The following is a 13,801-nucleotide window of genomic DNA, read 5'->3' as shown; positions in this document are numbered from 1 at the left end:
ATAAATAACATTTTTTTTTTAATCAAAAAATTAGGTGGAACTTGCGAAAAGTATTTTCTCACAAATGTACGCAGTATCATATTTGAGCTTGATGCTTTGAATTTTCTTTTTCGCAAATAATCTGGCGACAAACCTTGTTTTCCATATGGAAGTAAATAAGTGCCACCGGGATTCGAATCTGAAATGCCACCGAAAACTGGATTTGAATTTGAAATGTAAAGTGATCACATTTTCAATAGTTGTATTTCAATATAAGTTTTCAACTTTAACAATTCAACTGGCTACAATTCGCTGTCTGAAATTCACCGTCTGTGTCAGAACCGAACACCCAGCCAATCAACTTTCGCTTTCTTAGTCACGTGACGTCACATACTAAGAAAGCGGAACTGGACTGGCTGCCTGTTCGGTTCTGACCTGAAGTAACCCCACCTGGTGGCACAGACGGTGAATTTCAGACAGCGAATTGTCGCCGGTTGAATTGTTAACAGTGAAAAGTTGCGGTGAAATGCAAATATTGAAAAATGTGATCAGGTTACATTTCAAATTCAAACCCTGCTGGCACTTATTTACTTCCATATTTCCACTGTTCGGCCATTGTGCTTACAAACTCAGACAGGCACAAAAGTGGATGTGGTAACTAGCGCACACAAAAAAAACACGTGTGGCAACCGCTGTGTCAACGTAAAATCCAAATTCATAAATGTATTTTCGTCATTTGGATATGAATAGCAATAAAATAGCATGTTACTTGCAAACGGTTAAATACAATTATGGTCAAAATAGAGAAATTTAATTCTTAGCATTTTTTTTTTGTACTCAGTACATGAGAAAAGCCACATTGGGCCACTAGTGTCATAATGTTGAACTTTTAGGGTTAATTTCTCACTAAAAGTTCATCCCAGACAGTAAAATATGAATGCGCCCGACTGCATTTGAGCATCTATTCAATATCCTTGTTCATCTCGGTTCGGGTCCATATTTATATACAGCACTAGTATGCTTTTTTTTGTCCTCACTACACAGACAATCCAGCACAATGGAAAAATGACTAGAGCGCACTAGTAGAACAACCATGTCCTCTCGGTAACATTATTCTTCCAATTACGTATGCACACCAGTAGGCATACTAGTAGCACAACGTCACATTACTACCAACATGCATTTTGTAGTAGTAGCGCATGTGCACATGGAGGAGGAATAAATGCTGAAAGGGCTTTCCGTGGCCCGCGGGTACACGCTAGTGTCTTTGCAGGATCGGCTGCTTGAGGCAAAGCTGGTCGCTCCCGGTCACGATGGGTATCTGGTTGTGCATGTGGAACCGGACCAGGTGGCCCACACTGAGGAAGACCTGGTCACAGGTCCGAACCTGCTCACACACACACACACACACACACAAGCAGAAAAAAACACGAGTTCAAATGAGCAAAGCTCCCGATCCTTAGCCGACATTCTGCGGTTTTGCGTCGCCGACCTGGCCGTGCTGGTCGACCAGCAGCAGGTGGCGCACGGTGGTTCCGTCCATCCCGCTGAGCACGTACTGACCGCAGGCCGAGCTGCTTTCTCGGACCAGGAAGTCCCCGTTGCACGACAGAAGGGACTCGGCCCGCTCTCTTGCTAACCTGAGCCAAGCACCGCGCAAGTTTTTTATGCTTCAAATACATGAAATATGTTTGAAGATAAGCGCTGAAAACATTTGCAAAAAAAAAAAAAAAGAGCTTCTGCGCCATTGGGTGGGGCGAAAACAGGCTGTTGACTTCCTAGCGCGAGTTCCTTCCCCCACTACAGAAGTACAATGTGAAATCATTTCGTTAGCAGCTCAGTTGTGAGCTAGCCGCACCTAGCATCTATAATAAGGCTCGTTTAGCAACTAACGATGGCAACACCCTGAAAATACTTCTTCACCTCATGGCCCAATTTACCGAAAAGCTCGGTGAAGTTTGTTTAATGCTAAATAAAAAACTTTTTTAGGACTTGCGAACTTATTAAGTACCGTCATTTCCGGCCTATTAGCCGCGACAATTTCACCTGCTTTCAACCCCGCGGCTTATGCGGTGATGTGGCTAATTTGTGCATTTTTTTCTAACGGCCGCAAGGGGGCACTGGAGCGGAAAAGGTAAGAGTGAGACCGGTGGAATATATGTGCCAAGGAAGTACGTTTTTTTTTTTTTTAACCGGACAACCTGGTTGCTGTTCGCGCTGCGCTAGTGTTAGCGCTGTGCTGCTGTGTTGCTGCCGTGTCTCAGCGATTTTTAAATTTACGCTTTTTTCCTTAACCGGCCTTGTTAGCGCTGTGCTAGCGTCTTGCTGCTGAGGAAGTGATTTTTACCAGTATATATATATATTTTTTAACTGGCCCTGTTAGCGCCACGCTAGTGTCAGCGCCACACTAGTGTGTTTCTGCTGTTTTATTGCCGTGTCTCAGTGATTTATGTTTGTTTGTTTTTTTTTTTTTAACTGGCTCTGTTAGTGCTGTGCTATCGTGTTGCTACTGTGTAGCTGTATTTTTTTTACCGGTATGTTTTTTTTTTTTTTTTTTATATAACCAGCCGTGTTCGTGCTACCGTGTTGTTCCTATGTTAAGCTAAGCTAAGGTAGTACAACTTTGAAAACTCTGTGTACCGTCTTTCTTTGTAAAAATCTCGTGTTTCAATGTGGGCACTTGCGGCTTTTACACAGGTGCGACATACGTATGTACCAAATAGTATTTCCTTTACAAATGTACTGGGTGAGGCTTATAATCAGGTGCGCTCTGTAAGCCGGAAGTTACGGTATGCAGTGTTCCGTCAAATACTTTGTTTGATATTACAGTGACCCACCTGCCGTGAAACCAGCCCTCGTCCTGGATCGGGTTCCCGACGTTTGCGTCGCAAGGAGGGGAACGTCGTTTACTCCTCGTCTCAGATTCTGATGGCTCAAAGAAAGTAGAAGCTCAGAGTAAAGTACAAATATGGCGGATGGCGAAGGGGAAAAGTGCACGATAGCCGAGGAGAACACAGGATTCAAAGGTTCTGGAACTCAATCATTTGCCAACGCGGAAGGTTTGCCTACATGAGAAGAATACAATTTTGTTTTTGGCAAATATTTGGCAAAAAACGTCTGTGTTTATAAAGTGCTTTCTGTTTTTTGGCAGTGAGGGGGAAAAGAGAAGAGGACTGCATTATATTTCCACGAGAAAGACATGTTCCAATTGGGTTTTTTTTTCATTCCTTAAAATAAATGTGACATAAAAATGTCTTTATTTCTATAATTTCATTAATGCAGCAAAACAAAGGATCAATTATGGAAGCTGAACTTAAAAGACCATCGCACAGCAGCGTAGTCACGTGGATTCGCGCATTCCCTCCAGTCCGTCATGAATAATAATTCATAATAATGTCGTTTGGATAGCGGGCTAATATAGACACAGCTTATATAGAGTTTTACATTTTTTTTTTTTTGCAACTCCAGACAGATTTGTTTTTTTTGACCCAACATTAAGGTGGAGGTGGGACTGCATCAGGGATCCACTCTGAGCCCCTTCCTGTTAATGGAATGGTGAGTGTGGTAAGGAAGTGAGGAAACGGGTCCAAGGGGGGTGGAACAGTTGGCGGAAGGTGTCTGGTGTTCTATGTGACAGAAGTCTCTAAAACAGTGGTAAGGCCGGCCATGATGTACGGATTAGAGACGGCGGCACTGAAGAAACAACAGGAAGTGAAACTGGAGGTGGCAGAATTTCGAAATTTTTTGTTGCCGACCCGTTCTGGACTCATCGGGCATTCACGGAAATCAATGCCCGGCATGTTTGTCCAACCCTGGGAGAAATGTTCAATTATAGTCAAAATATGTATTGAATGGTATCCGGACTCAAACGTTGTACCTGTCGTCCGGGCATCTCCGTCCTGCTCGATGGAACAGTTCTCGCAGAGCAAAACAGCCGGAGAGGATGCAATCTGAAACGACAAAAACAGAGTCGTTCAAACAAACAAAAAACAATTTTTTTTAATAAAAGCGATTCGCTTAATATTTCTTTGAAACAGTTCGGTCAAAATTTGTCACGTTACTTGCGTATCGTCTGACCGGCAATGACCCACGAAAGCGGCAACACAATCATAACAAGTTGCATGGGACAAAACCGTTGTTGTTTTACCTTTTCTGCAAAAGCGTGCAAAATGTTATTACTCATCAAAAGAAAACAGCAGTCCATTTCCAAATCAAATCCTTTCGCAATTACACACTTGTGATGACGGAAAATTGAACTCCTATCACAAGTCTTCCGGCGGCAGGGGACAAGCCCGGACCGGTTGCCAGACATTTGCAGGACACGCACAGGACGAAAAGCAATCGCGCTCGCATTCGCGTCTCAACTACAGACAATTGAGGCGCTCGCTAGCCGAGTAACTGCAGCTAACCCAACGCGCGGGTTTTTAAAATATGGGAGGAAGCCGCAAAGCCCGGCGGAGGACTTGCAAACTGCCACAGGGGAAGACCTAAGCTAACAATCGAAGCGAGAAACCACAGAACCGCTAACTGCGCATAATATTACAGTCCTACAGGTAGTACCCCCCAATCTGAGCAAAGTTGCGAACGAATCATAATGGCGTTCTTTATTAATTTCACTTGAGAATCGACATGCGACGCACATGCTAACTGCTAGACCAGTGTGCTGGTCATGGAATACCGCTAGTGGCCTCGCTAGCCACGCTAGCGTTGACTTTCCTGATCGGTACTAGTCTCTAAAGATTCTTAATACACAGACAACAACTTTGTGCTCATGAGAATTTTATTTTTCAATGATGGATGGAGATAACGAGCAAGTTAAAAATATCGGACAAACAAAGAAATGCTTCATTTTAATGATAACGTAATCATTAATACATTTCTAACACGCTACTGTAAACTCTAGTACACAAGATGCGACGGGTTGATTTGTTGACCAAAACGTGCGGAGGATTCCTTCCCAACTAATTTCGAGAATGACAATTAACACAAAGGAGAGTTATTTTTATTCATATGTTTCAATGCTTGCCCATGGAAAAAAATTGCCTTTAGCTGTCCGTGGCGCAAAAAAAGCTTGGGGACCGTTGAAAAAATATCAAATAAAATAAATATCGCCGCAGCGTGACATCTCAGATGAACGCTCATATTTGTTTGGCACAGTTTTTTTACGCCGGATGCCCTTCCCGACGCAACCCCTCTTGGGGAGCCTGAAACAATATCAATGGTGTCAACAATTAACAAGCGGATCTTCACGACGGGCTGCAGGGCTCCGTCCCAATCCCCCGCACATATCGGGGATGCAGCGAAATGCTTCGAAGTAGCCCCGTTACCTGTTCCGTGTCCGCCCTTGTGACCCACAGGTCAAGTCCTTCCCCGAGGCGTGGCGTAGTCCTCGCAGTCACACTGTAGTAGCGGTGACGTTCGCCGTTAGCGTCGCCATTATCCTCATCGGCGTCCGTCAAAGTCTCCTCCGACAGCCACTTGTTGCAGATTCCCCCCGCCGATCTGTACGCAGAAGACGATTTGTGATCCGACTTTCCAAGAACTCACGGGGGCAACCGTATAGTCTGTCAACATCCAGCCGTTGTTTACAACTGTTGCGTAACAGATGATATCAAAACGTTTAATCTGATGGCTGCTGCTCGTGGGACATTTCGTTTTCCTGGAAGTGGCATCTTGACGGAGCGGCGTCAGATTAGCTGCGACAAACACACAAATTTGGAAAACCCAAGCGAGACGATGTTTGTCACGAGGCGGACCTGGGATCGGCGGAGATGAGCGGCGGCGCGTGACGGAGTTGCTGTTTGAAGCGAGACTCGAAGGCCCAACCGATGCTGCGGATCACCTCGGCTGCCCGGCCTTCGAGGCACTCCAGGATGTGACACGCTGAGACGTAGACAAAATGATAATAATCATAATAATAATGAGTGTACACACACATGACAGCAACATTGTGATCCGAGACAAAAACCCTACCTCTTTGATTGACTTGATCTTTGGCCACATATGCAATGTAGTCTTCCATGTCCTGCAAACACATTCGTGCAGGTTTTAGTGCGCCGGTTCAGGTTTTTGCACCAAGTAGCACCTCAGAAAATACTTTGCGAACATATACAGTAGCGGCGGCACGGTGGCTCGGTTGGTAAAGCATTGGCCTCACAGTTTTGAGGTCCGGGATCAGAATATAATATAACTGCAGTCGTGTATTCTTTACCCTCTGCATAGAACGACTAGTATTAGTGCCGTACCGATGAGGCGATTCAAAGAGCAATTGTAGTCTCCCTATTCTACATCATTGGAAACTAAGTCCAAAGTGATAAACTACATGTTAAATTGCTTTGCATGGAAAACAATCTTCGGCGGCACGGTGGAGCAGCCTGGAAAGCGTTAGCCTCACAGTTCTGAGGTCCCGGGTTCGATCCCGGAGCCACCTGTGTGGAGTTTGCATGTTCTCCTCATACCTGTGTGGGGTTTTCTCCGGGCACTCTGGTTTCCTCCCACACCCCCAAAACATGCAACATTAATTCGACACTCTAAATTCCCCCTAGGTGTGCTTGTCACTATGGCTGTTTGTCTCTATGTGCCCTGCGATTGGCTGGCGACCAGTTCCTCCTGCCCATTGACAGCCGGGATAGGCTCCGGCACTCCCCGCGACCCTCGTGAGGATAAGCAGCAGAGAAAATGGATGGAAGGATGGGCGTAAGAGTCATTTTCCACAAAGGCTAAATAATGTATGCCCGTGAGTATTGTTATAGTGTTTGTCTACAGGTGTTGCTGCACCCGTGGTGTTCGTAAAACAATGACAAATATATGTCTGTGTGCTTTTTATTGCTTAATTGTAAAAAGTATATTTTATGGTCAAAATACAAAGCCGATGTGCAGGATTTTCTTGTTGGGGGTATTCAACCTTCAATACCATTCTGCAAAAAAAAAAAAAAGTTTTTTTTTTTGTCGCTGTGAGAAAAAAATAATTTAATACACTTCAAATTGTGATCCTGCGATACTTAGAATGAGTTGAAGGACAAAACATTTTTATGTAATCCGCTCTCATGTGATGAAAGTCGACGTCACTGGTATTTTGGTGCTGATTTGGACTATTTTAAGACGAGCAGCGACGGGATAAGACGAAGCCCGCGAGGCGAACTGCCGGCTGATCCGTAAGCGTCTCGTTTGTCGGACGGATGTTTGGCCACTTTTTGACGTCACCGATGTAAGATAAAACATTTAAGAGGGTCAATTGCAGTTTTCACTGCACAACTTCGTCATTTCGGTCTTCTGCTTGCGTGCTTTGAAAAAAAATAAATAAATACTTTGACTATAAATCAATCAGCAGGGTATATTCTTGAAGGAGGAAGCAAAGTAAACAATTATAAAAAATGTTTATCAAGCCGGATCTGATAAACGTGGCATGCAGCTGCTGAGCTGAGCTGCTTCGATTTGCGCGTCAAACAATCGACCGACGGTCTGGGAAAAACTTGGGCTGAACTTAGCAAATTTCTGTCATCTGTAAATAACGTTGCCTCAGAGCCAACAGATGCAAGATAAGAGCAACTGCTACAGATGAGGCCCGGTGAGGCGACACGGTGGAGCAACTGGTTAGAGCGTTGGCCTCACAGTTCTGAGGACCGGTGTTTGAATCCCCCCTCCACACTGTGTGGAGTTTGCACGTTCTCCCCGTGCCTGCGTGGGTTTTCTCCGGGCACTCCGCTTTCCTCCAACATGCCAAAAACATGCATTCATGGGAGACTCTAAATTGCCCCTAGGTGTGATTGCGAGTGCGGCTGTTTGTCTTCATGTGCCCTGCGATTGGCTGGCGACCAGTTCAGGGTGTACCCCGCCTGTTGACAGCTGGGATTGGCTCCCGCACTCCCCCGCTACCCTCGTCAGGACAAGCGGCTCAGAAAATGGATGGCGAGTACCGTAATTTCCGGACTACAAGCCGAGACTTTTTTCATACTCTTTCAACCCTGCAGTTTATGCGGTGATGCGGCACTCGCGTGAGTGCGGCGCTAGCGTTAAACTACTTCTGTGTACTGAAGCTTATAACCAGGTGCACTAACCCCAGCCTCTCACTAACACTAGCCTCGCGCTAACGCTAGCCCCACGTTAACGCTAGCCCGTCACTAACACTAGCCTCGCGCTAACGCTAGCCCTATGCTAACACTCGCACCGCGCTAGAGTTAAAGTGTGTACCGAGGGTTATAACCAGGTGCGCTAACCCTTGCGCCGCGCAAACGCTAGCCCCCCATTAACGCTAGCATCATGCTAGAGTTAAACTCTTTCTGTGAACCGAGGCTTATAAACAGATGCGCTAACGCTAGCACCGCGCTAACACTAGCACTGCTCTAACGCTGGCCCCGCGCTAACGGTAGCCCCATGCTAACGCTAGCGCCGCGCTAGAGTTAAACTCTTTCCGTTTACCGAGGCTTATAACCAGGTGTACTCTGACCTTGCAAGTGGCAATTAAAAGGACGTCAAAGATTTAGGCCGGAATAAAATAGCTCAATACTCCACATAAGACTGCAAAGTGAATTAACGCAGCATATAATGCAAGTAAGTTTCTTTCGGCTTGTCCCGTTAGGGTTTGCCACAGCGTGATATCACAGATGAAGGCTCATATTTGTTTGGCACAGTTTTTGCGCCGGACGCAACCCCACTTGGGGAGTAGAGGCCCCCAGAGAGGTACGAATTCACGACCCCTGGTTTACCGACCCAATGCTTGAACCACTGAGCATTATGGCCTCCAAAAAAAACCCCCAAAAAACAAAAAAAAAACCAGCAGCATAAATCAGAATAGAGTGTACGTCACGTGAAACGACAAACATACCGGGTCTCCCCCCGAGGCGAAGGAAATGGCCTGGATGGAGTGTTGGCCGATCCTCTGCGAGGGACAGAGAAAGAGAAAAGGCGACGTTACGACGACACGAGGCACGACGTGAACGCGGCGACGGTCGGTCGTTCCGCTCACCTGCGAGGAGGCGGCCAGGAGGGTGAGCGTGTCTGCCGAGACGCTGAGGATGACCCGCCTCCCCGAAAACTGCACGTTGCTCCGTCCCAGTACGCAAGATAGACGCTCGTGTTCGGTCTGAGCGTGACGCGCAAAAATTGGTCATTTGTGCAAAACTCAATACGTTTGTTTTTGTTTTTTTTCAACAAATTTCTTACACACGCTTCAGAATTTTTTTTTTTTTTCAAAACCCATATAGATTTTCATCCTTCCCCAAAAACAACACATAACTGAAATGCATATTTCACCATAGAGTGAATACTCAGTTCTCGAACATCCTCGTTCTCGAACAAATCGCTTTTCAAATGAAAATTTAGAGATTTTCACTTTTAATTTCGAATGAAAATCCAGTACTCGAACGCACCCGAAAAAAGCCGGATGTAACATAACGCGTGCAGCCTGACCAGCTGACCCACCCACAACGCGCTTTGTTATTGTGTCTAACGCAGCTTCTGTACGCAAACGTGTCCCTTTAGCTCCATTTAGTGCCAGTTTTTTCTTCTTATTGAGGACTGTGAACCCCCCAATTCATGGGTCCAAAGAAGTGACACTAGATATGTCCTTTGGGAAAAGAAAAATAAAACTTCAAGGTGGCGAGTCACCCCCACCGAAGAGATTTGATAGTTGATAGTTTTGCATTGATTTTTGTTGTGAACTTTAATGCTCTATTCCACGAGCATTTCTCCATTTTTGTCTTGTTTCAAACATTTTGTTAACTCGAGTTACGGGTTAATGTTTTTGTATGTTACTTTTTGTAAAAAAAAAAAAAAACAATAATTATAAAAATTCTTTGCTTTTTTTCCCCCCTCATTATTGCTTGTTTAAACTTATTCTGCACTTTTGTTAATAATAAAATAAAGTTTACAAAGCTGGGGGCTGAGTCGCTACAGATACGGCAGTCCACACCCAGACTAGCCTACGTAAGTAAGTAAGTTTCTTTCGGCTTGTCCCTTTCGGGGTCGCCACAGCGTGTCATCTCAGATGAACGCACATGTGTTTGGCACAATTTTTACGACGGATGCCCTTCCTGACGCAACCCTTCTCAGGGAGTGGAGGCCCCAGTGGGATACGAACCCACAACCCCTGGTTTATCAAACCAGTGCTCTAACCACTGAGCTACAGGGCCTCCTAAATAAATAAATATATATTTTATTATATTATTTATATGATATTTATATATACACATGTATTTCTAGTATGCAGTTTATCATCAGGAAAAGCTAAAAAAATGCTTTAAAAAGCTTTTTTTTTTTAGGCTTGGAACGCATTATTTCTTTTTCCATTAATTGTAATGGAAAATGTGGATTTGGATTTCGAACAAATCACTTCTCGAACCGCCTTCTGGAACGGATTTTGGTTGAGAACCGAGGATACATGATGTTGAAATATGTGGTTGTGCGTCTTACATTTGCCGTTTTGTCTGCACTCTTTGCCGCCGTCCTCTTGCACAGTCTGTTGATTGCCTCTCTGCACGACACACACAAAAAATAAAAATAAAAAGACGGCCCGCGGGCATGACAAATAAACCGTTGTCCTTTTCATCCGAATTTGAAATAAACCTAAAAAACAAATACGAAATATGAGAATGAAAACAAACCTCAACGTTCAAAGTACTCTTTTGTGCGTTCCTCTGAGCACGGCAAAATGTAATTTGCGGCGTCATAATGCGATTTGGGTGAGACATTAGGAATTATTATTATTACAGTTATTTAACAATAAGACTTTGACATCGCTTGTCTGCGTGGATTTCCCCCATCTGCGGTTTTACATCGAGCGGAATTGTTAAATTTTTTTTTTTTTTTGATTCGTGGGTGGAATTTTCCCATCACTGGCGAGAATTGCCACATTTCTTGAAAAAAAAAAAAAAAAAAGTGATAAACTGTCATGTCAAACTTCATTTCAGAAAACTGAAATCCAGCAGAAAAATCATTTCATAAGTCAGCTGGAAAATGATCATCCGCCGCGCACTCTCGCGTCATCGAGATTCAACTTCCCACAAGTGGACCACGTGGGCCGGCGGTCTCCGCCTCCCTGGGCTCGAAAATTCAATTGCTGCTTACGCGGTCATGAGCCTGCAAAAGTAACTCAATAATATAATCATATTATAATATAGCGCACGGTAGCGGCATCTTGCCGTCAAATATTAGCTTTCGCTGCCAATACTTGTTTACGTAGCTGACGCACTGCACTGCCAATTGCTCTTCTTCTGGTATCCGAAGTAACTTATTTAAATCATACGTCCATTTACTTTTGCTGCTTATCCTCACGAGGGTCGCGGGATGTGGCGGAGCCGATCCCGGCTGTCGACGGGCAGGATAGGGTTAGGGTGCACCCTGAACTGGTCTCCAGCCAATCGCAGGGCGCGTGGAGACAAACAGCCACACTCACAATCACACCTATGGTCAATTCAGTGTCCAATAAATGTTGCGTGTTTTTGGGATGCGGGAGGAAACCGGAGTGCACGGAGAAAACCCACGGAGGCAGCGGGAGAGCATGCAAACTCCACACAGGCGGTGGCGGGATCGAACCCAGGTCCTCAGAACTGTGAGGCCAACACTTTACCAGTTGCTCCACCGTGCTGCATATTTCAATAAAAAAATGTGAAACTTTAAATTGCAAATATTGCCATGAAAACACTTGGTCGGAGTCAAATGGTGAGCATCGACGGCAACCTCTCCCTCACTCCACCCTCAAGATTGTTTTTCGGTGGTCAGAAAAAAAAAAAAAAAAAACAATTCCAAAACTCTTTTTTTTCTTCCAGAATGCTATTTGTTCAGCGTGAATTCCCCCAACAAGAAAATCCTGCACAAAGGCTTTGCATTTTGATCATTAAATATACTTTTTACAATCAACCAATAAAAAAATACACAGGCAGGTATCTGTCACTGTTTGAAGAACACAAACGGTGCCGCAACACCTGTAGACAAACACTATAACAATACTCACAGGCAGACATTATTTAGCCTTTGTGGAAAATGACTCATACATCTATCCATTTTCTTTGCCACTTATCCTCACGAGGGTCGCGGGGCGTGCCGGAGCCTATCCCGGCTGTCAACGGGCAGGAGGCGGGGTACACCCTGAACTGGTCACCAGCCAATCGCAGGGCACATCGAGACAGACAAAAGTCGCACTCACAATCACACCTAGGGCCAATTTAGAGTGTCCAATTAATGTTGCATGTTTTTGAGATGTGGGGGGAAACCGGAGTACCCGGAGAAAACCCACGCAGGCACGGTGGACAATATGCAAACTCCACACAGGTGGGGCCAGGATCGAAGCCGGGACCTCAGAACTGTGCGCCTTACCAGCTGAGCCACCGTTCCGCCAAAATGACTCATATTATTATCATATTATTGCAAAACTCTGTGTATTATGTAAAGTGGCAATAAACTGCAAACCATGCGCAGCAGAATGAGCGTAATGTCAATGGGCACTGAAGCATTAAATTATGATGCACAAACGGTCTCATTTTTTGCAATCTATTCAATTATTTCATCGTTGTACGTTTTTATTAAAAAAAAAAAAAACAGCACAATTCTATTTTTGGCCGAGTGAAAATTTCCCCGTTTGGCGTCGCGCTGTCACAGATCACCGGCATTTCCTTTCATTCCAATGAGAAAAGATGACCCGAAACGCAAACGTGCCATTGACACCAATTCAACTCAATTCAAGTCCCTCCGGCCTCCCCCCTTCTCTTCCCCGGATAAACAACTCTAAAAGTTACGGCGCGTTCATTCATTCGCGGGCAGACTTGCCAATTCCGCAAAGGGGACCGACCGAATGGTGACTCGCCGCGGCGTCCGCTTGTGATTACACCGTCCGCGGCGCTGACTATTACTTGGAAATGCTTTTCTTCTCCTCAAAAGACGAGTTGCGCAGAATGGATTTCAAGTTTCTCTCGCTCCCTATTTCCTCTTTCGTAATAAGTGTATGTGAAATCATTAGGAGGAAATTCACGTAATTGAATTTTGCGGCAAATTCGCGTAATCCGGCAAACAGAGGTCGGCGCGGTCACGTCGGCCGCGGCAACCTGCGCTCGGACGGCCGACGCTCAAAAACGGGCCTGGCGTTGGCGGATGTGGCACGTTCCGCGTCCTCTTCCTGTCCGAGGGACGAAATGCATTTTCCTCAGATGATTCCGCGTGTACGTAGCGGTGACGGGACGGGACGGGACGGGGGTGGAAACGGAACCTACCGCGTGACTTGCTTCCTTGCGTCAAAGTCGAGGGTGCGCATGGAACGGGTCACCTCCACGCTGCCCATGTACTGAGAAAGACAAAGAAAAAGTCACGCCAGTGTGAAACGCAATCTTTCGTCGTCGTTTCTCGAAAGTCACGATCGTAGCCTGCCGGATTTAAAAAAAAAAAAAAAAAAAAAAAAGTTACGTGATGCACTGTTTCAACGCTGTGTCGAACTGAAGGAAAATGGAGGAGGGAAAATATGTATTTATTATTATTTATGTATTTCTAGTTAAAGCAAAATATTTTTGACCTAAATGTTTGAAAAGGAGAGTCACCGATGGTGTAGTGCTACACACGGCCGCCTTCGGTGCGGGCAGCGAGGGATGGATTCCCGCCCAGTGATGGTGTCGGTATCTGCCCCTGAGGGACTGACTGGCTGGCGACCAGTCCAGGGTGTAGTCCGCCTTGTGAGGATAAGCAGCTTGGAGAACGACAGATGGGAATTGCCCATAGGTGCAGGGATGGGAATTTTGGCCTTGGTAAAGCGTTGGCCTCACAGTTCCGAGGACCCGGGTTGGATCCCGGCCCCGCCTGTCTGGGTTTCCTCCGGGTGGGCACTCCGGTTTCCTCCCAC

At 45.5% G+C, this 13,801-nt stretch overlaps 1 protein-coding gene across 1 annotated transcript; it reads right to left on the bottom strand.

The window, feature by feature from the left end:
* Window positions 1-768: 768 nt before the first annotated feature.
* Window positions 769-13,249, bottom strand: LOC133497485 (SHC-transforming protein 1-like). The gene is made up of 11 exons (XM_061813380.1): window positions 13,182-13,249; window positions 10,390-10,450; window positions 8,945-9,061; window positions 8,804-8,857; window positions 5,953-6,004; window positions 5,736-5,862; window positions 5,307-5,481; window positions 3,857-3,929; window positions 2,817-2,904; window positions 1,472-1,619; window positions 769-1,366 (listed from the first exon to the last, which is right to left on the bottom strand). The coding sequence occupies exons 1-11, from the start codon at window positions 13,247-13,249 to the stop codon at window positions 1,238-1,240; spliced, it is 1,092 nt and encodes a 363-aa protein (XP_061669364.1). The 3' UTR covers window positions 769-1,237.
* Window positions 13,250-13,801: the final 552 nt, after the last annotated feature.

The sequence above is a fragment of the Syngnathoides biaculeatus genome, chromosome 3 (assembly GCF_019802595.1).
Source record: "Syngnathoides biaculeatus isolate LvHL_M chromosome 3, ASM1980259v1, whole genome shotgun sequence".
NCBI classification, from domain to species: Eukaryota; Metazoa; Chordata; class Actinopteri; order Syngnathiformes; family Syngnathidae; genus Syngnathoides; species Syngnathoides biaculeatus.
Note: the sequence above shows the minus strand (reverse complement) of the source record. Positions and strands in the feature narration are given on the sequence as shown.

Excerpts from the sequence above, each read along its gene's own strand:
- LOC133497485 (XM_061813380.1), bottom strand. The coding sequence starts at position 13,249 with ATGGGCAGCGTGGAGGTGACCCGTTCCATGCGCACCCTCGACTTTGAC. Across the intron at positions 9,062-10,389 it reads GTGCAGACAAAACGGCAAAT|ACCGAACACGAGCGTCTATC; the intron begins GTAAGACGCACA and ends CGTCACGCTCAG. Across the intron at positions 2,905-3,856 it reads CGGAGATGCCCGGACGACAG|AATCTGAGACGAGGAGTAAA; the intron begins GTACAACGTTTG and ends TTGAGCCATCAG.